Source organism: Coregonus clupeaformis, chromosome 9 (assembly GCF_020615455.1).
Source record: "Coregonus clupeaformis isolate EN_2021a chromosome 9, ASM2061545v1, whole genome shotgun sequence".
Lineage (NCBI taxonomy): Eukaryota > Metazoa > Chordata > Actinopteri > Salmoniformes > Salmonidae > Coregonus > Coregonus clupeaformis.
Window position 1 is genome coordinate 6,650,874 of NC_059200.1, and position 27,203 is coordinate 6,678,076.

The following is a 27,203-nucleotide window of genomic DNA, read 5'->3' on the forward strand; positions in this document are numbered from 1 at the left end:
TAATAATTTCACGGGTGGGCGTGAGGGACATTTTATTGCTGTTGGACCATAATGACGCGTTTTCGATTGCAATAAAACCTCATTTTCATGAGAAGAAAAACTGATTACTGATATCTATATGTAAACATTATCTATTTTCCTAATAGCTATCTACTGTCGTCTAAATATGAAAAAGACTATATTTAGCCTAGTCTAAATGATCCTACATGACATAGTTTACTGCATGTGGTAAGGTGTTAAGGGACAAAATGAAACTTTGGTTCTGGTGTTTAATTTCTATTCCAAGTTATAGAGAAGCTTTGCAGGAACACAAAACACTATTTCATGAGGATGTGATTTACCATTGCTGAGATATCTTATTTTGAAATGATTGGAAAAGGTTGTGCAGAGGTCAGTGTTAATCCCTAGTCAAGAATGGCACCAAATCACCTGTTTGGAATGTTTTATTCAACACGTTTTGTTCAATATCTCAAGATAGGGTGGTCATATTGTTATGATGATTCAAATTAAAGTAAAATGTATTCAATTAAAATGCTATATTATGCAAATTACGCATACAAATGACAGAATACATAATTATAGCAATTTAAGACCAATAATTGAAGGTAGGGTGGTCATATTATGAACTAACAAATATTCGTGCTTTATGCATAACAGAGTTTGTAACAATTTATGAAATTAGAATACAACTTCTTATACTATGTTATGCAAATTAGATAATATGTTACTTAGTCTGTACGGAATTAACAAAAAAAACAGCATGTTTAGCCAATTAATTTAAAGTAAGGTGGTCATATTATTAACATATATTGACAAGTAAGGTGCCTCCCATGTGTGCACACACACCAGTGGTGGTAGGAGAGTACATATAATTGGGATTACGTAATAATGAACAAAAAGCAGGGTTACTATTTAAGCAATAAAGCCAGAGGGGGTGTGGTATATGGCCAATATACCACGGTTAAGGGCTGTTCTTACGCAAGACTCAATGTGGAGTGCCTGGACACAAGATATATTGGCCATATACAGTGCATTCGGAAAATATTCAGACCACTTGACTTTTTCCACATTTTTTTGTGTTACAGCCTTATTCTAAAATGGATTGAATAATGTTTCTACAACTTGATTGGAGTCCACCTGTGGTAAATTCTATTGATTGGACATGAAAGGCACACACCTGTCTATATAAGGTCCCACAGTTGACAGTGCATGTCAGAGCAAAAACCAAGCCATGAGGTCGAAGGAATTGTCCGTAGAGCTCTGAGACAGGATTGTGTTGAGGCACAGATCTGGGGAAGAGTACCAAAACATGTCTGCAGCATTGAAGGTACCCAAGAACACAGTGGCCTCCATCATTCTTAAATGGAAGAAGTTTGGAACCACCAAGACTCTTCCTAGAGCTGGCCGCCCGGCCAAACTGAGCAATCGGGGGCGAAGGGCCTTGGTCAGGGAGCCCGATGGTCACTCTGACAGAGCTCCAGAGTTCCTCTGTGGAGATGGGAGAACCTTCCAGAAGGACAACCATCTCTGCAGGACTCCACCAATCAGGCCTTTATGGTAGAGTGGCCAGACGGAAGCCACTCCTCAGTAAAAGGCACATAACATCCTGCTTGGAGTTTGCCAAAAGACACCTAAAAGACTCTCAGACCATGAGAAACAAGATTCTCTGGTCTGATGAAATCAAGATTGAACATTTTAGCCTGAACGCCAAACGTCACGTCTGGAGGAAACCTGGCACCATCCCTACGGTAAAGTCAAGGTGTCTGAATACTTTCTGAATGCACTGTATATGGCCAATATATTGAACAAGTTGAGGAGACTAAATTACTCCATGATACCTTAGATTGTAAACTGTCATGGTCAAAACATATAGATTCAATGGTTGTAAAGATGACACCACACTCCAAAAAGCAAGTCCTGCAGGCTCGAGTTTAGTCTTATCTTGATTATTGTCCAGTCATGTGGTCGAGTGCTTCAAGGAAAGACCTAGTTAAGCTGCAGCTGGCCCAGAACAGATCGGCACGTCTTGCTCTTCACTGTAATCTGATATAAATACTATGCATGCCAATCTCTCCTGTCTAAGAGTTGAGGAGAAACTGACTGCATCACTTCTTCTTTTTATAAGAAACATTAACGTGTTGAAAATCCCAAATTGTTTGCATAGTCAACTTACACACACACTTACCCCACCAGAAATGCCACCAGGGGTCTTTTCACAGTCCCCAAATCCAGAACCAATTCAAGAAAGCGTACAGTATTATATAGAGCCATTATTGCATGGAACTCCGTTCCATCTCACATTGCTCAAATGAACAGCAAACCTGGTTTCAAAAAACAGACAAAACAAACACCTCACAACGCCTCTCCCCTATTTGACGTAGATCGTTTGTGTGTATGTATTGATATGTAGGCAACGTGTGCCTTTAAAAAAAGATTGATGTAGTTCTGTCCTTGAGCTGTTTTTGTCTATTAATGTTCTGTATTATGTCATGTTTTGTGTGGACCCCAGGAAGAGTAGCTGCTGCTTTTGCAACCGCTAATGGGGATCCTAATAAAATAACAAATACCAAATGGTGGTTGCAGCCTCATGCTGTGGGGATGTTTTTCAGCAGCAGGGAGACTAGTCAGGATCGAGGGAAAGATGAACGGAACAAAGTACAGAGAGATCCTTGATGAAAACCTGCTCCAGAGCGCTCAGGACCTCAGACTGGGGCGACGATTCACCTTCCATCAGGACAACGACCCTAAGCACACAGCCAAGACAACGCAGGAGTGGCTTCGGGACAAGAGCTGCCCAGCCAGAGCCCAGACGTCAACCCGATTTGACATCTCTGGAGAGACCTGAAAATAGCTGTGCAGCGATGCTCCCCATCCAACCTGACAGAGCTTGAGAGGATCTGCAAAGAAGAATGGGAGAAACTCCCCAAATACAGGTGTGCCAAGCTTGTAGCATCATACCCAAGAAGACTCAAGGCTGTAATCGCAGCCAAAGGTGCTTCAACAATGTACTGAGTAAAGGGTCTGAATACATGTAAATGTGATATTTCCGTTTTTTTAATTGATACATTTGCAAACATTTCTAAAAACCTGTTTTTTCTTTGTCATTATGGGGTATTGCGTGTAGATTGATGAGGAAAAAATAATAATTTAATCCATTTTAGAATAAGGCTGTAACGTAACAAAATGTGGAAAAAGTCAAGGGGTCTGAATACTTTCCGAATTCACTGTACCACAAACCCTAGTGGTGCCTTATTGCTATTATAAACTGAACACCAATGTAATTAGAGCAGTACAAATAAATGTTTTGTCATACACGTGGTATACGGTCTGATATACCATGTCTGTCAGCCAATCAGCATTCAGGGTTCGAACCACCCAGTTTATAATTACCAATTAGTTAGGCTGTATATATCACAGTTATGTTGTATTCAGTAGTCCAACTAATTAGGCCTAGAGTGCCAAATAATACACCCAACCCTGTGCTTGTGCCACCTGAATACACACACACACCACACAGCCCACACACACAGCATCCCCACACACTTATACAGCACCCCCACCACCACACACCCACACACAGCCTAACACAGACACACACTTCTCAGCATCCCCACACACTCACACATAGCCTAACATAGACACACACTTCTCACTAAGTCTGGACTGTAACACAGAAGGCTACTAGTCTAATAACATACAGTGGGGAAAAAAAGTATTTAGTCAGCCACCAATTGTGCAAGTTCTCCCACTTAAAAAGATGAGAGAGGCCTGTAATTTTCATCATAGGTACACGTCAACTATGACAGACAAATTGAGAATTTTTTTTCTAGAAAATCACATTGTAGGATTTTTAATGAATTTATTTGCAAATTATGGTGGAAAATAAGTATTTGGTCACCTACAAACAAGCAAGATTTCTGGCTCTCACAGACCTGTAACTTCTTCTTTAAGAGGCTCCTCTGTCCTCCACTCGTTTCCTGTATTAATGGCACCTGTTTGAACTTGTTATCAGTATAAAAGACACCTGTCCACAACCTCAAACAGTCACACTCCAAACTCCACTATGGCCAAGACCAAAGAGCTGTCAAAGGACACCAGAAACAAAATTGTAGACCTGCACCAGGCTGGGAAGACTGAATCTGCAATAGGTAAGCAGCTTGGTTTGAAGAAATCAACTGTGGGAGCAATTATTAGGAAATGGAAGACATACAAGACCACTGATAATCTCCCTCGATCTGGGGCTCCACGCAGGATCTCACCCCGTGGGGTCAAAATGATCACAAGAACGGTGAGCAAAAATCCCAGAACCACACGGGGGGACCTGGAGAGAGCTGGGACCAAAGTAACAAAGCCTACCATCAGTAACACACTACGCCGCCAGGGACTCAAATCCTGCAGTGCCAGACGTGTCCCCCTGCTTAAGCCAGTACATGTCCAGGCCCGTCTGAAGTTTGCTAGAGTGCATTTGGATGATCCAGAAGAGGATTGGGAGAATGTCATATGGTCAGATGAAACCAAAATAGAACTTTTTGGTAAAAACTCAACTCGTCGTGTTTGGAGGACAAAGAATGCTGAGTTGCATCCAAAGAACACCATACCTACTGTGAAGCATGGGGGTGGAAACATCATGCTTTGGGGCTGTTTTTCTGCAAAGGGACCAGGACGACTGATCCGTGTAAAGGAAAGAATGAATGGGGCCATGTATCGTGAGATTTTGAGTGAAAACCTCCTTCCATCAGCAAGGTCATTAAAGATGAAATGTGGCTGGGTCTTTCAGCATGACAATGATCTCAAACACACCGCCCGGGTCAAGGTCCTGGAGTGGCCTAGCCAGTCTCCAGATCTCAACCCCATAGAAAATCTTTGGAGGGAGTTGAAAGTCCGTGTTGCCCAGCGACAGCCCCAAAACATCACTGCTCTAGAGGAGATCTGCATGGAGGAATGGGCCAAAATACCAGCAACAGTGTGTGAAAACCTTGTGAAGACTTACAGAAAACGTTTGACCTGTGTCATTGCCAACAAAGGGTATATAACAAAGTATTGAGAAACTTTTGTTATTGACCAAATACTTATTTTCCACCATAATTTGCAAATAAATTCATTAAAAATCCTACAATGTGATTTTCTGTTTTTTTTTTTCTCATTTTGTCTGTCATAGTTGACGTGTACCTATGATGAAAATTACAGGCCTTTCTCATATTTTTAAGTGGGAGAACTTGCACAATTGGTGGCTGACTAAATACTTGTTTTCCCCACTGTAGCTTACTTCTAAGGTAGGCCTACAGCTGAGTTGGTTTACATTGTAATGTTATTTTTGGTGTTGATGAGTTACTCTGATGAAGGGAGGATAAACTGCACCATTTCCAGCAAATAATTAGCCTAGGCTCAGAAGAGACAGCGTGAGCTGCCTGTTAGCCAGCTGCACAGAAAGATAGATTGGACACATTTTCAATTCACTGGTATTTAGCTATGTTTTTATTGATTGTAGTGCTGTACCACTGAATTCTGTTTATATGCTTATATAAAGTTGATGCAACCACTTTGGTCAAATTCCCCAAGAGTGCTTCTAATTCAAGTTCCATCTGACTTCCAATGTACTATGATGAGGCGTAAAAGAGCTCTGTGTAGCTGTGTCAGCATTAGGTTGCTTCCTAAAAATATGATTGTTTTGCAATATTCCAGTAAGAAAACAGAATGGAAACTAATAGCTATAAACTCAACAGAAATGAAGGCAGAAGTTACCCCACTGGGCAAAAACTGGTTGAATCAATGTTGTTTCCATATAATTTCAACCCAAAAAATCTATGTGATGACATCAACGTGGAAAAACTGATTTGATTTGCAAAAAGTCATCAAAGGGCATTGTCTTTTTTTCACCCAACTTTTAACCAGTGGTGTAAAGTACTTAACTAAAAATACTTTAAAGTACTACTTAAGTCGTTTTGGGGGGTATTTGTACTTTACTTTACTATTTATATTTTTGACAACTTTTACTTTTACTCCACTACATTCCTAAAGAAAATAATGTACTTTTTACTCCATACATTTTCCCTGACACCCAAAAGTACTCGTTACATTTTGAATGCTTAACGGAACTGAAAAATTGTCCAATTCACACTTATCAAGAGAACATCTCTGGTCATCCCTACTGCCTCTGATCTGGCGGACTCACTAAACACAAATGCTTCATTTGTAAATTATGTCTGAGTGTTGGAGTGTGCCCTTGACCATCCGTAAATTAAAAAACAAGAAAATTGTGCAGTTTGCATTGCCTAATAGAAGTAATTTGAAATGACTATAATGACTATAATGGACTATAATGACCCCATGCTGACCCTAACCTACTGTGCAAGTGTCCTGTGACTACTGTCCAAAGTAAGAGATCATTTTCTGAGGAAATATGGTAAGAGAATTTAAACTTCAAGCTTCAACTTAACCCCACCCCCACAGTTCACAGAATTCATAAGGACTACTCAAACATTGAACTCTTCACAAACCAATCTCTAACAGTTGCAGCAATCAATGGCAGATACAAAAGAATTGCGCCAAGAGCTAATCGCTATGGATGAAAATGAAGATAAAGCATGGTGGAGACCAGGTTTAGAAAATTACTGTATACTATGTATTGAATTGGAACCTTGTGACTGCAGGATTGCCAAGAAAGGGGACATAAGATAAAGCAACATCACCATGTATGGGCCAGGGGCAAAATTAAAGTTAATATATATTTCCAGAATCCTCTCATGGGTACGGTCATCTGCTGCCTGCTGGCCGGTCCCAGTGGTACCTGTGTGCAGCACTATGTGTTACCCTCACTCTCTCCTTGTCTCTGCTTATCCTGATGCCCAGTCGCTGTGAGTAATGTACATGGTTTCTCAACAAAGGATATATTATAAATCAGGATATGAGCTCTAACAAATCCTCCTTTTATTACCCATATATAGTCTATATCAACATTTCGTGATTTATTTACCTGTTTTATCATCATGGTAATTTTCTGTAGTTGGCAGTGTGGACAGAACATTATCTGATTTGGAGAGATCAGTGTCAAATCTGACTGAATCTGTGTCCCTTCACTTATCAAAACTACATGAGAAAGGTTGGTCCATATTCAATTCCTTATTGATCATTGGTTATCTTGGACATTGTTGCAGTGTTTAGGAATCAGGATAGATTAGATTAAAATATATAGAACACCTTATCATCACTATAATAACGATAGCATACATTGTTGTTATGTAGTTAAAAACAATAGCTACAGGAGCATAAGTGAAATTAGAAAATAATGCAAATGTATAACATTAAACAACACAACAGTTCAATTCCATGGTCTACAATCCAATGGTTCAGGACAGAAGGTATCCGACTAAACTCAACGATATATGGAGTTGTGCTGCGACTAGTGTGGGCGGACTGGAGCATCGACGTCATATAAAATGCATTTTTTATCCAAAACGATTGATTTCAGCACCCAAAGCATAGCCCACTATTACGTGTCGCGGAACAACTACATCGTAAATGGTAGAGTTGAGTTTAATCGGCAAGACAGAAGATTACATAATGTTTGTGTTATCATCACGTCCATTTTCTGCAGTTGGTAGTCTGGAAATGAAGTTATCTGATTTGAAGAGATCAGTATCAAATCTGACTGAATCTGTGTCCTTTCACTCATCCAAACTACCAAAGAAAGGTTGGTCCATATTCAATTTCTTATTATTGGTTATCATGGACATTACTGTATCAGATTTTTCAGTCTACTTGTCAGTTGCAGTGCTTGGGATACATTTTGATTAAAATATAGTCATCATGACTATGATTTGATCTCTGACACGCTCTTAACCCCTGTCCCTAGATTAGTCCTATTAAAGCTCAGTATTATATAATAGTTATCTTCAGGTGTCAAGCTCTTCAAATGTACTGTATACAGTGTTAGTGTATCCATCCGTATCTCTCCTACTTGTTAAAGGTGAAGTGGGCTGTCCTGATGGCTGGTATCTTCACAACTCCAGCTGCTACTTCTTCTCTGCCTACAAGGCATCATGGTACACAGCCCGAGACTCCTGTAGGGATATGGATGCCACACTGCTCATCCTGACTGACGAAGAAGAGTGGGTGCGTCACAGTTACACACACCTATAGCGTTCATTACAACTTCTTTGTTCTTTGCATTTAGTTCATTTTCAAAGTGGTTCAGTATAGACGCTGAAGATTATTACGGAACTAGTGTAATTCGGGACTCTGAGGGCTTTACACTGCCCTATTCATCAAATGCATTTCGACATTGCTTTAGAAGACCCTGTCCTGACACACTCATTCCTGCTGTAATAGGGCTTCGTTAACAGAATTAGTAATGGTCGCTACTTTTGGCTTGGCCTGTCAGATGAGAGGACAGGAGAGTGGGAGTGGGTCAACGGGAGTCCTTACATCATGGACCGTAGGCAAGTACAATTAAGTCATTATGAGTGGGACAAATATATAAATGCTTAATGTGATTTCCCTTCTCATTGTATGTTGGGTGCTTACTGTATTTTCACTGTGTGTTTGCAGCAAATGGGTACCAGGCCAACCTGATAACTGGGCGGGGCATTCTATAGGGGGCACAGAGGACTGTGCCCATATCTCCATTTCTGGGAAACTCAATGACAACCACTGCACCGTTACCTATCCATTCATCTGCAAAGCCACAACTAATAAAGCTGAACATTTCTAGGCTTTATAATAATATGCCATTTAGCAGACGCTTTTATCCAAAGCGACTTAAAGTAATGTGTGCATACATTTTTACATATGGGTGGTCCCGGGGATCGAACCCATTACCCTGGCGTTACAAGCGCCATGCTCTACCAATTGAGCTACAGAGGACCACATACATTTTTACGTATGGGTGGTCCCGGGGATCGAACCCACTACCCTGGCGTTACAAGCGCCATGCTCTACCAATTGAGCTACAGAGGACCACTTTATGATAACACAAATATAACAGTAACAGGATTGGATTGAAATCATACTTATGAAGATGTAAAAATGACCCTTTTAAGCAAGTCCTGTTTTCTATTTGATTGTCACATTTGTAGATTTCTGAATACCGAAATGTATGGTCTGCTGTATTTCTAATCTAACACTCCTATATAAAAATAAATATATATTTGTAATTGTTTAGTTTTTATTGAGGACATTTTCTTACAATTCAAGTTTGTTCCAATTGCACTGAGCCTGTGCTCTGCAGACATTGAAAAAAATAAAAATGCTGAATCATCACTTTACATAAGGGGATGAGACAGGGAAACTACACAATGATTAGAAACATAAAGAAAATATTATAATAAAATGAATAGTCTAGAAGAAGTCGATGTCATCAGGTGCATCCAGGTCACGATATTCAATGATGTTGCGTGGATCTCCCCGGGACATTCTAAAGGAAACAGACAGGATGCCGAGCGGAGGGAAACAGCATAGATATGGGAAAGAGTGAAAGAAAAATGAGGTTTCTAAATGCAAATAAGTCATTAGCAGAAAAGGAGAAGCAAGTTGTGCTATGTTTGTCCATAACTGACCAAGGTCTCACCTGTTGTTGCGGGGTTTACCAGGGTAGCCACCACCCTGTCCACGGAAGTTGTCATAGTTACCCCGGCCGCCTCCGTACTGGTTTGGTGGGTAAGGAGGTCCACCTTGAAGAGAAAGGTACAGTATGTGTCATGTCAGAACACCTGAGAGCTGCAACCAAATTAATTACATAGTTGTAAACTGCCTTTGTACAAAATGTCTCAGGACAAGCGCTGATGTAAAAAGGACTTAATTAATCAATGTGATTGATAATATGACAGGAGGTGAGGAGGTAGAGGCTCACCTCCGTAACCCATGACAGGAGGACGAGGCTGACCGGGCCCGAAGCCCATGAGGCCCTGAGGGGGGAAGGGCATGCCTGGAGACAGAACACCTACAGAAAGATGGAGAGACAATGACAGAAAGTCAGTGGGAAAATAATATACACAAAAGATTCAATGATACAGCATCACCTACACCTAAACTATTCAGAAGCATTTGATATCCGAGGGCCTGTTCAGGAAGAAGTAACGTTACAGAACGTTAAAATAAAAATGGGATGGTGTAGAACAGATATGACTGTCTGTCAGAGAGAACAGGGAATCGTGTCAGCTCTATTGATTATATTTCTATGTGCAACGTGTCCCTCACCTTGTCCTGGGCCGAGCGGAGGAGGGGGTTTCATCTCTGGGAGTGAAGGTCGCTTGGCATCCATCAGGAAGTTGTTGAAAAACACCACCTCCCTTTTCACCTCCTCAATTTTGTCCCCGTGTTTGTTCAGGATGTGCTTGCGCACAAACTCTGGGCCCTGGCCAGGCAGAGGGAACCAATTAATTCACATTTTAATCTGCACAACACCATGGCAAGGGAGATAAAGACCAGTACATGCTCAATACTCTTTATGTTTCCAATATTTACTTCCATCCTAATACAGACAGACACACAAACACAGACAGACACACAAACACACACCTTGAACTTCTTGCCACTGAGGGGGCAGAGCCACTTGTCCTTGCCCAGCTCCTGGGTGTTGGCCAACACAAACTTCTCCACCTCCTGCTCCGGAACCTTCCGGCCCATCTTGCCTGCCTCCTCCTCCGATAGCTTCTCCTTCACACTGAACAGGGGGCTCAGCCTCTCCTCAAATGTCTTCTGCCACTCCAACACTGGGGGCATGACAGGGGGAGACAGTCAGTCAATAGCGTGTCAGTGTATGATGCCCAGCCAGTGTTGAATATACAGTAGTGTGCTGCTCACCTTCCCCGTGTGCGATGCGATTGGGAGGGATGGGCCCGCGCACATGGATCATGCCACAGCGGTTGGGCATCTCATCCTCGCTGGGGTACTCGCAGTTGTTGTAGTAGTCAATGGAATGGACAATACGCAGGTACAACAGAAGACGGTCCAACACCTGGGAAGACATGAAGAAAATCAAGTCAACTGTTTAGACAATTTACTTTGTCCTTTTTATTTTACCATTTGACTACCTGTACTTAAGCTTCAGACAAAACCCACGCAGTTCACTGCCTAAAAAGAGCGTGTAAAGCTGCTGTGTATCTGAGTGTGAGCCAAGGCAGATGGCCGGACCTTGACCAGCTTGTCGTCCCTTTCCACAGTGATCTCTGCTGGGTAGCCCTCCTTGGTGCCCTCCTCTGCGTCAGCTCCGCCCACACTGCCCAGTAGCTCCTCCTCCTCAGCGCTCACCTCCTCTATCAGGTAGTCAGTGATGTTCTTCAGGATGGGGTTCTGAGCCGCCACCTGACACAACCACACAATACAATATTAAACATCCAAGAAACTCATGATATGTATCGCAAAGAACACCAATTGCTTTCTCTGTGTGTGTACCTCCACAGCAGACACTGCCTCTCCACGGGCCTTGTGGCTCCACAGCCTGCCTCTGTGGTCCAGGGAGTGGATGAGTTTGGCTGACAGCTTGATGTCGTTTCGCAGCACCTGCTTGTGCTGAGTGATACCATTGACGTTGCGGACCCTCCGGGCCAGGTCTCTGTTCACCCCCGGGGCCAGCTCACAGTCACGTAGCTACACACAGCAGAGAGGGCACATACAGGGTCAGAAGGCACTCACTAACCAGCTGTGTGACTCAAGTGCAATATCTTGCTCATCACCGGGTTCCAGTTCCAGAACTACCTAATTTTGTCTTGATTACAGATGTTGTTAAACTCACTCTGATGTTCTGGAGGTTCCAGCAGGTCTCCTTGATGTTGACACTACGGTCAAATGTCACCCAGCAGCGACGGAAGAACCTGACATTGGATGGAGAGGTGGTTAGAGGTATACAAACATAAAAATGAATGACAGAAGTTCAATTTTTAACAGTCCACTATAGACCATTAGCAGCATGGAGCAGCAGAGGGGGTCAGGCTGTTGGTCTGGTCAGATGGAAGTGGAACTAACCTGCGCTCTGGTTGGGGATCAGACAAACACACTCGCATGAACCCAGGATATCTCCGACACAGCTGAGGAGGCAGAAACAACACGTTAGTTCTTCCTCTTGGATGCCTACAGTCATTGCGTGTGTGGGTACAGCTGTATCTAAGTGAGTCCCTTGCATCAACGTAACTTTTCATACAGAAATTCAGAGTGTAATTCTGACAGGCCATTCAAGTGTTCAGTATGATTGTACAGTCAGATTGATTGAACTCACAGCTATGATCTCTGCCTTGGAGATGGTGGGGGCGATGCTCCTCATGAAAAGAGAGCAGGTCCTGTGGAGAGGCCGGGGTCTCGGGGGCTGGTCATCCTTGGGTTTCTTCTCTTCCTTCTCCCTCTCTCTTTCCTTTGGTTTCTCCTCTTTGCTTTTTTTTCTGTCAGCTACACAATTTGAGGGGTGCAGAGAAGTCATTACTAGAGACTCTTAAAAATATATTTGAATACTATATTTTTTTTTACAGTGACCCCATCGCGGTCTTGTTATCGCTTACCTTCACCCTCTTCTTCCTCATCTTCATCCTTGTCCTCCCCTTCCTCATCCTCACCCTCCTCCCTCTGTGCAGGTTTATCACAGGAATGATGGGAGTTGGAGTCCGAGTCGGAGTCACTCTCAGAGGCACTGGCCTCATCTTCACTGTCTCCACTGTGCTTCCTCTTCCTCTTCTTACTCAGCTAACACACACGGGAAGGAAAATAGGTGGTGGTAAGGGTCAATAGATCCATATCAATTAGCCCAAATCCTAACTTGAGATCTGTCTGTAAGTCCTGTACAAATTTCCCATTGTCATCAATACAAGATTACACAAACGTTCTCACAGATCTCAAGCTAGCATTCGGCCACTTTAAGAGCACCACATTCATTCTAAAGACAGAAAGAGCGAATAAGACATGGGTGCTAGACACTAACCTTCTTAGGCTCAGGCACAACCTCTTTGCTTTTCGTCTCTTTTTCTCCTTTCTCCTCTTTCTCTTCTCCCTCACTCCCTCCTGCCTCACCACCACCGTTTGCACCCTTCTCCGTGCTGCAGGCATCATTCTCCTCCTGTGGCAGAGTTAGCTTAAATCAATGACCAGCTGACAAGAGGACTTCCTGTTCTGAAGGGCAAGAGTAGTGCAGGCCAGGGCAAAGAAAAAGTGGTTACGACAAGAGACAGCATACCTTCTCTTTGTCAGCTGGGGGTTTGCAGTCATTGTCCACATCCTTATCCTTGGGCTCCTCTTTTTTGGGGGGCTCAGTTCCCGGACCCCCAGCTGCCGTCCTGTCAGCTCGCTCTCTTTCCTCTTCCTCCTCAGACGGCAGCTCCAGGATGCGCAGGTCATAATCTGTCCCTCCCTCCATCTTTATCACAGCTTAAGGACAGAGGAAAGGACCGGGTTAGGATATAGAACTTGAGGTTACTAATACTCACCAACAAATACAAACACTTCACTCCTCCTGACACTGCTTAAAGCTAAGGTTGACATCAAAGAGAGAGATGAATGAAGCCATTAGAGACCCCTCCCACAGCCCTCCCACGACTCTACCTGCATCCAAGACCTTCATGATGGCCTGGGCCTTCTCTATGTCCAGGGAGACAGTGTCGAACCAGCCGTTCTCCATTAGGAACATGTAGACATTCAGCCGGTTCTGCAGGGCACTGTGGGACTCAGCCTTCCGCCGGCCCGCCTCATCCGGGTGGTACTTGGATCGGAACCTGCGTTCACAACAATGTCCCCAAAAAGGCACGGGAGAGAGACGGGCAGGGATGGAGTGGAGGAATGTTAAAGAAAGCACTTGTATGCATGGCCAGGCCAAATAAACTGGCCTACAGCACTGAACTGGGCCCTATCTACTTCAGTTCTATACCCACACAGTAAATCAAATGAAACATAAATAAATACTAAGGACACCTGTTTTTTTTTTTTTTTACCTTCCTGAATCCTGCAATGTCTTATTAGGGGGGAAACAGCATGTCCATCAATTAAATGCAACTATCTAGGCCTACTCAAGTGACTACCATATGAAGAAACATTTTGGTTCCTCCCATGAAAATGCTAGGCGCTCTCTGAGGTTTGAGGTGCTACTGTAGATTCTTCACAAAGCTTGCATGGTGTTATGTTTGTGTGTGGGTATAGCTGTTTGTGAAACATATCAGGATGCTTTAGGTCAACTCACCAAAAATAAGGCAGAAAGGCAAAAGGGACACATAAAATACATTTGAAAAAGAACATAACAGTTCAGAAGGGCAAATTTGCCATGGTGTGGACTAAATTTACCTTTTCTTCTCCCAGTATAAAAACACACATAAATACTGAGAGGGGTCTCTTCTGTAAAAATGCGCTCCACTTCACCCCCCTACTGTGTTTGTGTGCACACAATTTCGTTTTCGGGATTCGATTTGATCCAAATATAAAAACAAAATGGGGGAAAAAAAGCATCACATAAAGAAAAGAAAAAATATTTCCATGCGCGCAAAGTGGTTTATTTGTCTGTCTAGCTAGGATCCCTGGTACTGTACGTCTAAGAGCAACTGCATTGTTCGCAGTGCAAGCCCTATCTGTCTAACAACGATTCCTGCGAGGAGTTCCAGTTTTTCTCGTCTTCAAAAACCTTGTTGTGAAGGGCAGGGGAGGAGTGGGAAGGAAGGAGGTTTGGTTAAGTTAAGAAAACAGCATTGACATTGTATGATCCCTGGACACACCGGTGAAAATATTATGATTAGCACCATAGACAATTGTATTCTATTTAGAACTGTGACAACTGACAATCCAATCAGACTGACTTCAGCGCTAAATCTTTATATCTTGTTTACTAGCTAGGCTATTTACTGACATCTATACCCATGAAGGTGCCCGCCCATTGTAATAACATAATATTCTTATCTAAAAGTGGCATGGTATGCATGATAAGAAAATACTTAGTATTTTGGGCAGGCTTAACTCTTTCAATAACAGATAAAAGCCGTTTTGGGAAAAAAATGAAGTATGTCCAGGATCTTTTAAATACACCAATTCATCCATACCATTTTTCAATTACACTCAACTCATATATGTCTTGATATTGCACCCTGTCAAGTATAGGCCTAACATCTTTCACAAACTACTGTCTTTACCAAGCCATTAACGAAAGGCTCCAATCTCAACTATCAGATCTATTTGACAGACAATTTTTGTGAATAGAGGGGTTATCAGTGTAGCCAGCCTAATTCATAGCACACTGATTATCAATACTAATAATAGTTCAGCAAAGGCTATGATAAACGTACCACTCTTCATCTTTGTGAGCAAGGAAGAAGTCCTGCATCTGCTGCCGTCGGAAGTCTATCTTGTACTCATTGTAACGTTTGACTGCCTCAGTCTCATCCACAGAGTCATCCAGGGACAGCAAGAACTCCTTAAAGCTCTTCATCACTGGAGGAGGCGGGCCCAGATCCATATCATGGATGTTACCTAGTCTAGTAGACACATGACAGGGTAAAAAAAAAGAAGAGTGAAATAACGATGACCTAAGGGCAAGATAATATTTTGGGTGGAACAGTCCTGTGTTAGTTTCGGCTGCCATTTTAGATTTAGTCTTAAAATACCTTTTAGTCATATCATCCTTCGTTAGATTTTAGTTATTATCGACTAAAACTCTGGACAATGTCTAGTTTTAGTCCGACATTTTAGGTCACATAATATTAAAATAATGAATATTTAGGCTACCTCTAACTTCCATCATGTGCACATTCAGATAGCCTTGACCAACTAGGCCTATACTATCCCCTCCTATGCCTTAGCTGACAACATTGATATTGTGGCAGATTGTAACCAGCTCATATTTCCTTCCCATCATAACCGTCAATGGGGTAAATAACAGTGGTTTGAAAAGGGGAGAATGAGCTTTACATGAACGCCAGAAGTATTACTATACTCCTAATATTCAATTTGCATTTGCGGACCGCAGCACGGGAGCGGCAACACAGAGGAATGAATAACAGCGCACATGGGAAAACATAATTTCTGATGTGGTCAAAGCAAATATTGCCTACATGGAAGAGAGAGTAAACATTGTTTCTAGTTGACGTAAGTTACAAATCAAGTGTCCTGGCTTCGCATCAGTTCAAAATATTGACGAGTGACTGAAGTGACCACCTGGGAGCTGTGTGGGAGAATACTGTATTCTAGTCATGGCTCATCCTAGATAACTACTGCTGTACTCACCTTTTCTATTAATATGCTGTCTTTACACACACACACACACACACACACACACACACACACACGCATATACAAATACTACCAGTCAAAAGTTTAGAACACCTACTCATTCAAGGGTTTTTCTTTATTTTTACATTGTAGAATAATAGCAAAGACATCAAAACTATGAAATAACACATATGGAATCATGTAGTAACCAAAAAAAATTACATTTTAGATTCTTCAAATAGCCACCCTTTACCAAGAGTGTGCAAAGCTGTCAAGGCATTCTCTCAACCAGCTTCATGAGGTAGTCACCTGGAATTCATTTCAATTAACAGGTGTGCCTTGTTAAAAGTTAATTTGTAGTATTTCTTTCCTTCTTAATGCGTTTGAGCCAATCAGTTGTGTTGTGACAAGGTGGGAGAGGGTATACAGAAGATAACCCTATTTGGTAAAAGACCAAGTCCATATTATGGCAAGAACAGCTCAAATAAGCAAAGAGAAACGACAGTCCATCATTACTTTAAGACATGAAGGTCAGTCAACACGGAAAATTTCAAGAACTTTGAAAGTTTCTTCAAATGCAGTCACAAAAACCATCAAGTGCTATGATGAAACTGGCTCTCCTGAGGACTGCCACAGGAATGGAAGACCCAGAGTTACCTCTGCTGCAGAGGATAAGTTCATTAGAGTTACCAGCCTCAGAAATTGCAGCCCAAATAAATGCTTTACAGAGTTCAAGTAACAGACATCTCAACATCAACTGCTCAGAGGGGACAGTGTGAAACAGGCCTTCATGGTCGAATTGCTGCAAAGAAAACACTACTAAAGGACACCAATAAGAAGAAGACACCTGCTTGGGCCAAGAAACACACGCAATGGACATTAGACCGGTGGAAATGTGTCCTTTGGTCTGGAGTCCAAATTTGAGATTTTTGGTTCCAACCGCTGTGTCTTTGTGAGACGCGGTGTGGGTGAACGGATGATCTCCGCATGTGTATTTCCCACCGTAAAGCATGGAGGAGGTGGTGTTATGGTGTGGGGGTGCTTTGCTGGTGACACTGATTTATTTAAAATTCAAGGCACACTTACCAAGAAGTGATGGAGTGCTGCATCAGATGACCTGGCCTGCACAATCCCCCGACCTCAACCAAATTGAGATGGTTTGTGATGAGTCAGACCGCACAGTGAAGGAAAAGCAGCCAACAAGTGCTCAGCATATGTGGGAACTCCTTCAAGACTGTTGGAAAAGTATTCCAGGTGAAGCTGGTTGAGAGAATGCCAAGAGTCTGCAAAGCTGTCATCAAGGCAAAGGGTGGCTATTTGAAGAATCTCAAATATAACATATATTTGTTTAACAATGTAGAAAATAGTAAAAATAAAGAAAAACCCTTGAATGAGTAGGTGTTCTAAAACTTCTGAGCGGTAGTGTATAACACACACAAAAATATATAACGCAACATGTAAAGTGTTGGTTCCATGTTTCATGAGCTAAAATAAAAGATCCCAGAAATGTCCCCATATGCACAAAAAGCTTATTTCATTTTGGCCACAAATTTGTGTACATCCCTGTTAGTGAGCATTTTCTCCAAGAAGCGGATTAATCAAAATGATCATTACACAGGTGCACCATGTGCTGGGGACAATAGAAGGCCACTAAAATGTGCAGTTGTGTCACAATGCCACAGATTGGGTCTCAAATTGAGAGGGAGCGTGCAATTGGCATGCTGACTGCAGGAATGTCCACCAGAGCTGTTGCCAGATAATTTAATGTTAATTTCTTTACCATACTCCGCCTCTAACGTCAGTTTAGAGAATTTGGCAGTACATCCAACCGGCCTCACAACCGCAGACTACGTGTAACCACGCCAGCCCAGGACCTCCACATCCGGCTTCACCTGCGGGATCGTCTGAGATCAGCCACCCAGACAGCTGATAAAACTGTGGGTTTTTACAACCGAAGAATTTCTGCACAAACTGTCAGAAACCGTCTCAGGGAAGCTCATCTGCGTGCTCGTCGTCCTCACCAGGGTCTTGACCGGACTGAAATTAGGCGTCGTAACCGACTTCAGTGGGCAAATGTTCACCTTTGAAGGCCACTAGCATGCTGGAGAAGTGTGCTTTTCACAGATAATCCCGGTTTCAACTGTACCGGGCAGATGGTAGATGTTGTGAACAGAGTGCCCCATTGTGGCGGTGAGTTTATGGTATGGGCAGGCATAAGCTACGGACAACGAACACAATTGCATTTTATCTATGGCAATTTGAATGGATAGAGATACCGTGATGAGATCCTGGAGGCCCATTGTCGTGCCATTCATCCGCCACCATCACCTCATGTTTCAGCATGGTAATGCACGGTCCCATGTCGCAAGGATCTGTACACAATTCCTGGAAGCTGAACATGTCCCAGTTCTTCCATGGCCTGCATACTTAGCAGACGTCACCCACTGAGCATGTTTGGGATGCTCTGGATCGACGTGTACGACAGCGTGTTCCAGTTCCCGCCAATATCCAGCAACTTCGCACAGCAATTGAATTGGGACAACATTCCACAGGCCACAATCAACAGCCTGATCAACTATGCGAAGGAGATGTGTGGTGCTGCATGAGGCAAATGGTGGTCACACCAGATACTGACTGGTATTTTTTTTTTTTTTTTAAAGGTATCTTTGACCAACAGATGTCTGTATTCCAAGTCGTGAAATCCATAGATTAGGAACCTAATTAATTTATTACAATTGACTGATTTCCTTATATGAACTGTAACTCTGTAAAATATTTGAAATTGTTGCATGTTGCATTTATATTTTTCTTCAGTGTACATTATATGTATACATTCATATTCCGGTCTCTGAAGTTGCTCATTCTGACATTTCTTAATTATGTGTGTATTTATTATGTATTGCTAGGTATTACTGCACTGTTGGAGCTAGAAACAAGCATTTCGCTGCAACTGCAATAACATCTGCAAATGCGACCAATAAACTGATTTGAGAGCCAGGCAGATCAGCTCAATCAGACCGCACAACTGAAATATGTAAATTCTGCCAATGAGAGGATTGTATGACATTTTCTGCATGCATGCATGCACGTTTAGGATTGGACAAAACAGAAAAGGAGATTCATGTCAAATTAAATGTCCATTAGTCTCACATGGAATTTTCGTCTTGTCACAGTTTTTTTACAGGACTCGTTATCATCATAGTTTTTGTCAGGAAAAATAGGTAGTTGACAAATATTTTTAGTCATAATTGTGGTTGACAAAATTAACACTGGAACAATCACAGCTTCAGTCAGGGACATGGTGCCGTTTGATGGTAATCTGCTTTCCACAGATGACTTAACGGCATCTCTGCATGAACAGGTTAGTTGTGCCCAGTCTACTCTCCTCACCTTGCCTGGATGGGGATGCCATGGTGAGGCTGCATGAGGTGCAGGTCAGGGTGGCCCCAGGGCTGTGGAGGGGCGTAGCTGGGGCCTCCGCCACCACCGTAGCCCAAGTCATACCCCCCATGGTAGGGATCTCCTCCATGGTCATCCCTGATCAAAACAGAGGGAGGATTAGCTCAAACATTTTAGACTTAAAGACAGTGATGTAGATTCATTTGATTCTCACCAGTCTCTCCTCATGCGTTTTTGTTGGGGACTCATGTCGTGCCTGGGTGGGGAGAACCTCTCCCTGCGACCCCTCTCGTAGTCCCGATACTCCCCCCGGCTACGCCGCTCCCTGCCCCTGTCCCACTCCCTGGCAGATGGGCGCCAGTAAACAGAAAAAGCAAAAAGATACATGTGAAATACCACGCATGACATGGATTGGAAATGTTCTCTCATTTCGAACAGTCACTTCCCATGTTGGGGGTGAGGGAATACAGTCTATTCCCTCTTCCTCACCTGTCATTCCAGTCATCCCTACGCCTGTCCTCTCTCTCTCGGGAGCGGTCATAGTTGTCGCTCCTCTCACGACGGAACTTGTCTCTCCTTCTGCGATCATATTCATCATCACTGTCTGCCATCGCCCTACATTTTAAGTCAGTCGACAAATTAGCATAAACATTCAAATGGTAAGTGGTAGCTAGCTATGTAGGTACCAAGCAAATGAAATATATCAAATTACATTGGCCCTTAACTAGTAATATAATCAACTGAACATCTACATTACTTTGTCCTTCTATGTGTCGCAAAGCATTTGCCTCGTGATCGAGCTCTGCTAGTGCTGTTCCTGGGAATCACGAGAAGTTGGCTAACCAACATCTTGCAGGACATTTGAAGTAGCTACAAAGACACTAACTAAACCCCTTTTGTCTGATGGTGTCGTTACCTAGCTGTTTAGGTTACTAGCTAACATTAGTGTTCGAGCCGTGTTAGCGAGCTTGAATATTAGTTTTTCAAAGTAGGTTTAGTGAAATTAGCTAGCTAAAGTTACTTCTTTCTCAATGGTAGCCAGTTGTAGCTTAATTAGGTACTTCCAATTTACTGGTATCTTAGTTTACATTTTCAGAGTAGCAAGCTAACGTTAGCTACCTTCCCCAACGCTGTAGCTAAGTTAGCTAGCTAGCTAACTATCGTTAGCCGTTATTTGGATGTTGCTAGCTAGTACTAATAGCGGCAAACAAAGCAAGGTTGGTGCCTTTACTAGGCCCAGGCCGAATGCCTTATTTTACGTGCTACAAAGCGTAATATGCTGTTGCTTCCTGTACGTAACATCAACGTTAGTATAGCTACATCCCTTGACAGCATGATATTAAACTTTATAGAAAATTAACTTTATAAAAAATAATGTTATTTTTAGCAGACCTGTTTGCTCTCTCTTTTTGGCGTGATATGGCGCAGCAGCAGCTTCTTCTTCTTCTTCAGTGGGTTTTATCGGCGGTTGGCATCCAACGTTATGGTGCATTACTGCCACCTACTGAACTGGAGTGTGGGACCAGAGACATGGAGAACCTAAATCCTACCTATCAGCCCCGTTGCTCTTAAAAAAGATAACAAAATATTTGGGACTATATCCAATGACGTGATACTCAATATACTCTTTAAACTCATTTACTGTATCCCCTTCTCCCTCATACTAGATCTCATCCTCTCTCTTTCCCTCTGATACTGCCCACACCGTAGCAATACATGCTCCACGGTCTCTGTTTCCTGACAATAATCACACTTTCCTGTTGAATGCTTTCCTATCACATTTAATGTCTTATTCAACTGGCTGTGTCCCACCCTTAATCTTGTAAAAAATAGCCTCCTCTCTTCTGTCCCTTTCTGCCATCCTCCCCGACTTTCCTCTGTACTTGAAATAAATGCCTTCCCTTATTATCTCTATTCCACTGCTCCTGCCATCTCTGCACCATCACTGTATATGTCAGTCTTTTTGCCTCTGCCTTGCTCATTGAAACTTCAACGTCAACATCCCCACTACTAAGTACTTGTTTAGCCAGTACATCTACTGCCTCGTTCCCCTCCACCCCCACATGGGCTGGGACCCAAGTAAATCTTATCTGTATACCCATCTTTTTAATCCTGCCATGGGTTTGTAGAAACTCATAAAGCAGGTATTGTCTGCTACGTGAGCTAAAGGACTGGAGACTCATTAACACAGCACATCACCAACGAACTATCATGGTCCAAACACACCAAGACAGTCGTGAAGCGGGCACGACAAAACCTATTCCCCCTCAGGAGACTGAAAAGATTTGACATGGGTCCTCAGATCCTCAAAAAAGTTATACAGATGCACCATCGAGAGCATCCTGACTGGTTGCATCACCGCCTGGTATGGCAACTGCTCGGCCTCCGACTGCAAGGCTGTCACGTTTGTTTATAGACGGGACGGACCAAGGCGCAGCGTGATATGCATACATGTTTATTTATACTGAATAAACACCACGACAAAACAACAAATGAAATGAAACGTGAAGTCCAAGGTAGACAAACAACATACCTCACACGGAACAAGATCCCACAACCCACTAGTGCCAATAGGCTGCCTAAGTATGGTCCCCAATCAGAGACAACGAGCGACAGCTGCCTCTGATTGGGAACCACACCGGCCAACATAGTTCTAGACATACTAGAATATCAACATAGAAATATACAACATAGAACATACACACCCTGACTAAACATATACGAGTCCCCTGAGTCAGGGCGTGACAGTACCCCCCCCAAAAGGTGCGGACTCCGACCGCGCCACATAAACATAACAGGGTAGGGGCCGGGTGAACCCGGTGGAGCGGATTGCTCTGGCTCCGGAGTGGAGCAGCTAACCGGAGCTGGATCAGGCACCGGTGGAGCGGACTGCTCTGGCTCCGGAGTGGAGCAGCTGACCGGTGCCGGAACAGGCACCGGTGGGACAGGCACGGGCCGTGCCGGACTGGACACACGCACCACAGGCTTGGTGCGAGGAGCAGGAACAGGCCGGACCGGGCTGGCGACGCGCACCACTGGCTTGGTGCGAGGGACAGGAACAGGCCGGACCGGGCTGGCGACGCGCACCAGTGGCTTGGTGCGAGAGGCAGGAACAGGCCGGGCCGGGCTGGCGATGCGCACCACTGGTTTGGTGCGAGGAACAGGAACAGGCCGGACCGGGCTGGCGACGCGCACCACTGACTTGATGCGATGAGCAGGAACGGGCCGGGCCGTACTGGGAACACGCACCACTGGCTTAGTGCGGGGAGCAGGAACGGGTCGGGCCGTACTGGGAACACGCACCACTGGCTTAGTGCGGGGAGCAGGAACGGGTCGGGCCGTACTGGGAACACGCACCACTGGCTTAGTGCGGGGAGCAGGAACGGGTCGGGCCGTACTAGCGACACGCACCACTTACTTGGTGCGAGGAGCGGGACTGGGTTCCTTTATTAATCCCCGCTCCTTCTGCTGCCTAACCAGCTCCTCTCGCCGTGCCTCTACACCTTCCTTCTCCCTTTTTGCCTCCTGTAGCTCCTCCCTCTGACCGAATAACTCCTGCTCCCTCTGAACCAATAGCCCCCGTAACATGGTGGCCTCCTCTCCTAACCTGCAGATCCGCCCTGTCGCTGCCTCCTGCTGCCTCGTCGTCCACACCGTGTGCCCCCCCAAATGTTTTTCTTGGGGTTGCCTCTCGGGTCTCCGTCGTCGGCACTCCTCTTCCCGTGAGGACTCCTCCGGGAGCCCCCACGAGTTAGGGAACAGACACTCGTCGTCATCCTCTGACTCCTCAGTGTAATACTGTACCCACTCCTCTTCCCAAGGTCGTAGGGACCCAATCTGAAACCCAACCGGGTGCAGTGGTCGGGGCTCTTCTCTATCGCTCCCCGACCACCCCTTTAGTCCCCCCAAATTTTTTTATTGGGGCTGCTTCTCGGGCCTCCTCCTCGGCCGGCTTCCGTGTTGCCATTGCTCCTCTCCTGCCTGGGCATCTACCATCGCCCATGGCCCTTTCCCCGCGAATATCTCTTCCCATGACCACCATTTACCCACCCATTCGCTCTTCCTGGGCACGCTGCTTGGTCCTCGTTTGGTGGGATCTTCTGTCACGTTCGTTTATAGACGGGACGGATCAAGGCGCAGCGTGATATGCATGCATGTTTATTTATACTGAATAAACACCACGACAAAACAACAAATGAAACGAAACGTGAAGTCCAAGGTAGACAAACAACATACCTCACACGGAACAAGATCCCACAACCCACTAGTGCCAAAAGGCTGCCTAAGTATGGTCCCCAATCAGAGACAACGAGCGACAGCTGCCTCTGATTGGGAACCACACCGGCCAACATAGATCTAGACATACTAGAATATCAACATAGAAATATACAACATAGAACATACACACCCTGACTCAACATATACGAGTCCCCTGAGTCAGGGCGTGACAAAGGCACTACAGAGGGTAGTGCGTACGGCCCAGTACATCACTGGGGTCAAGCTTCCTGCCATCTAGGACCTCTATACCAGGCGGTGTCAGAGGAAGGCCATAAAAATTGTCAAAGACTCAAGCCACCCTAGTCATAGACTGTTCTCTCCGCTACCGCATGGCAAGCGGTACCGGAGCACCAAGTCTAGGTCCAAAAGGCTTCTCAACAGCTTCTACCCCCAAGCCATAAAACTCCTGAACAGCTAATCATGGCTACCCGGACTATTTGCACTGTCCCCCCCCCCACCCCACCCATCCCCCTCTTTTATGCTGCTGCTACTCTGTTGACTATTTATGCATTTTATGCATCACTTTATGCATCACTTTAACTCTACCCACATGTACATATGACCTCAATTACCTCGACTAGCCGGTGCCCACGCACATTGACTCTGTACCGGTACCCCCCTGTATATAGCCTCCCTACTGCTATTTTATTTTACTGCTGCTCTTTAGCTATTTGCTTTTATTTTTTATTTTTCTTAATTAACACTTTTTTATTTTACATTTTCCTTTAAAAAACTGCATTGTTGGTTAAGGGCTTGTAAGTAAGCATTTCACTGTAATGTCTACACCTGTTGTATTCAGCTCATGTGGCAAATAAAATTTGATTTGATTTGACATGAATCAGAGCAAATAACTACTCTGTCTTGTTTGACTTCCTCCACCCACTGCAAGGCCAACAGTATGGCCATCAGCTCCACCGTACATACAGCCAGATGATCTGTAATACGTTTCCTGACTTCCACCCCACATTCCTGCACTACAAATGCTGACCCAGTACGTCCTGTCCTTGGATCTTTTTAACCATCTGTGTAAATGGCCACAAAATCCTGATACACAGTATCCAGACATCTCTTAAACAAATCAGATGGATCAACACTCCCCCTATCTTTCTGTAATCTCTCCAACACTTCTAGATCAACTACTGGAGGCGGGAGTAGCCATGGTGGATTTACAGAAATAGCTACAGTTGGACTAAACTCCCTTCCATACAGTCCCATCTCCTTTGCCTGGGTATTCTCATGTTCCCAGCATTCCTGTAAAATCCCTTTCGCAGGATGAGACACCCCATGTCCTTGGAGGTTGACCCAATAATTCATTGCCAGCTGCTGTCTGCTAATCTGCAATGGCAAATCCCCCATTTCCACCTGTAATGCAGCCACTGGGGAGGTCCGAAACGCCCCACTACATATTCTGAGTCCTTGCCCCTGTATGACATCTAATCTTTCCAATGAGATCCGGGCTGCCGAACCATATGCTATACTGCCATAGTCTATTACAGATTGGATCAATGCAACATACATGGTCTTCAATGAGGAACGCCCCCCACTCCTTCCCCATCAGACAACGCATCACATTCCTAATTGACCTGGCCCAGGTATCCTGGATGGATATAGATCTCATTCCGTCAGTAGAGGATGCCTGGTTGTTCTTTAAAAGTAATTTCCTCTCCATCTTAAATAAACATGCCCCATTCAAAAAATACAGAACTAAGAACAGATATAGCCCCTGGTTCTCCTCAGACTTGACTGCCCTTGACCAGCACAAAAACATCCTGTGGCGTACTGCATTAGCATCAAATAGCCCACGCGATATGCAACTTTTCAGGGAAGTTAGGAACCAATATACACAAGCAGTCAGGAAAGCAAAGGCTAACTTTTTCTAACAGAAATTTGCATCCTGTAGCACTAACTCCAAAAACTTTTGGGACACTGTAAAGTCCATGGAGAATAAGAGCACTTCCTCCCAGCTGCCCACTGCACTGAGGCTAGGAAACACTATCACCACCGATAAATCTACAATAATCGAGAATTTCAACAAGCATTTTGCTACGGCTGGCCATGCTTTCCACCTGGCTACCACTACTCCGGCCACCAACTCTGCACCCTCCGCTGCAACTTGCCCATGCCCCCCTCCGCTTCTCCTTCACACAAATTCAGCTGATGTTCTGAAAGAGCTGCAAAATCTGGACCCCTACAAATCAGCTGGGCTAGACAATCTGGACCCTTTCTTTCTAAAACTAGCCGCCGAAATTGTCGCAACCCCTATTACTAGCCTGTTCAACCTCTCTTTCGTAACGTCTGAGATCCCCAGAGATTGGAAAGCTGCCGCAGTCATCCCCCTCTTCAAAGGGGGTGACACTCTAGATCCAAACTGTTACAGACCTATATCCATCCTGCCCTGCCTTTCGAAAGTATTTGAAAGCCAAGTTAACAAACATATCACCGACCATTTCGAATCCCACCGTACCTTCTCCGCTATGCAATCCGGTTTCCGAGCTGGTCATGGGTGCACTTCAGCCACGCTCAAGGTCCTAAACGATATTATAACCGCGATCGATAATAGACAGTGCTGTGCAGCCGTCTTCATCGACCTGGCCAAGGCTTTCGACTCTGTCAACCACAGCATTCTTATTGGCAGACTAAATAGCCTTGGTTTCTCTAATGACTGCCTCGCCTGGTTCACCAACTACTTCTCAGATAGAGTTCAATGTGTGAAATTGGAGGGCCTGTTGTCTGGACCTATGGCAGTCTCTATGGGGGTGCCACAGGGTTCAATTCTTGGGCCGACTCTTTTCTCTGTGTATATCAATGATGTCGCTCTTGCTGCTGGTGACTCTCAGATCCACCTCTACGCAGACGACACCATTTTGTATACATCTGGCCCTTCATTGGACACTGTGTTAACAAACCTCCAAACGAGCTTCAATGCCATACAACACTCCTTCAGTAGCCTCCAACTGCTCTTAAACACTAGTAAAACTAAATGCATGCTCTTCAATCGAACGCTGCTGGCACCCGCCCACCCGACTAGAATCACCACTCTCGACGGGTCTGACCTAGAGTATGTGGACAACTACAAATACCTAGGTGTCTGGTTAGACTGTAAACTCTCCTTCCAGACTCACATTAAGAATCTCCAATCCAAAGTTAAATCTAGAATCGGCTTCCTATTTCGCAACAAAGCCTCCTTCACTCATGCTGCCAAACATGCCCTCGTAAAACTGACTATCCTACCGATCCTCGACTTCGGCGATGTCATTTACAAAATAGCCTCCAACACTCTACTCAGCAAATTGGATGTAGTCTATCACAGTGCCATCCGTTTTGTCTCCAAAGCCCCATACACTACCCACCACTGTGACCTG

At 44.2% G+C, this 27,203-nt stretch overlaps 2 protein-coding genes across 4 annotated transcripts; one reads left to right on the forward strand and one right to left on the reverse strand.

The window, feature by feature from the left end:
- Positions 1-6,480: 6,480 nt before the first annotated feature.
- Positions 6,481-8,786, forward strand: LOC121574349 (asialoglycoprotein receptor 1-like). Its single transcript, XM_041886968.1, has 7 exons — positions 6,481-6,598; positions 6,735-6,854; positions 7,004-7,099; positions 7,595-7,690; positions 7,967-8,112; positions 8,329-8,438; positions 8,548-8,786. Exons 1-7 carry the CDS (start codon positions 6,523-6,525, stop codon positions 8,708-8,710), a joined length of 807 nt encoding a protein of 268 aa, XP_041742902.1. The 5' UTR covers positions 6,481-6,522; the 3' UTR covers positions 8,711-8,786.
- Positions 8,787-9,145: 359 nt separating this feature from the next.
- Positions 9,146-21,054, reverse strand: LOC121573637 (serrate RNA effector molecule homolog). Of its 3 annotated transcripts, none has more exons than XM_041885765.2 (20): positions 20,956-21,054; positions 20,053-20,178; positions 19,778-19,921; positions 19,555-19,701; positions 15,243-15,431; positions 13,522-13,691; positions 13,157-13,347; positions 12,905-13,039; positions 12,489-12,669; positions 12,212-12,378; positions 11,962-12,023; positions 11,732-11,810; positions 11,392-11,586; positions 11,131-11,301; positions 10,801-10,954; positions 10,516-10,709; positions 10,195-10,351; positions 9,848-9,937; positions 9,566-9,668; positions 9,146-9,412 (listed from the first exon to the last, which is right to left on the reverse strand). In XM_041885765.2, exons 2-20 carry the CDS (start codon positions 20,172-20,174, stop codon positions 9,337-9,339), a joined length of 2,727 nt encoding a protein of 908 aa, XP_041741699.1. In that variant the 5' UTR covers positions 20,175-20,178; positions 20,956-21,054; the 3' UTR covers positions 9,146-9,336. The 3 variants fall into 3 exon arrangements, with proteins under 3 accessions (XP_041741699.1, XP_041741701.1, XP_041741700.1); XM_041885766.1 differs by having other exon boundaries at positions 9,290-9,412; positions 9,555-9,668; XM_041885767.2 differs by lacking the exons at positions 19,555-19,701; positions 19,778-19,921; positions 20,053-20,178; positions 20,956-21,054 and adding an exon at positions 17,251-17,268.
- Between the last annotated feature and the right edge of the window lie 6,149 nt (positions 21,055-27,203).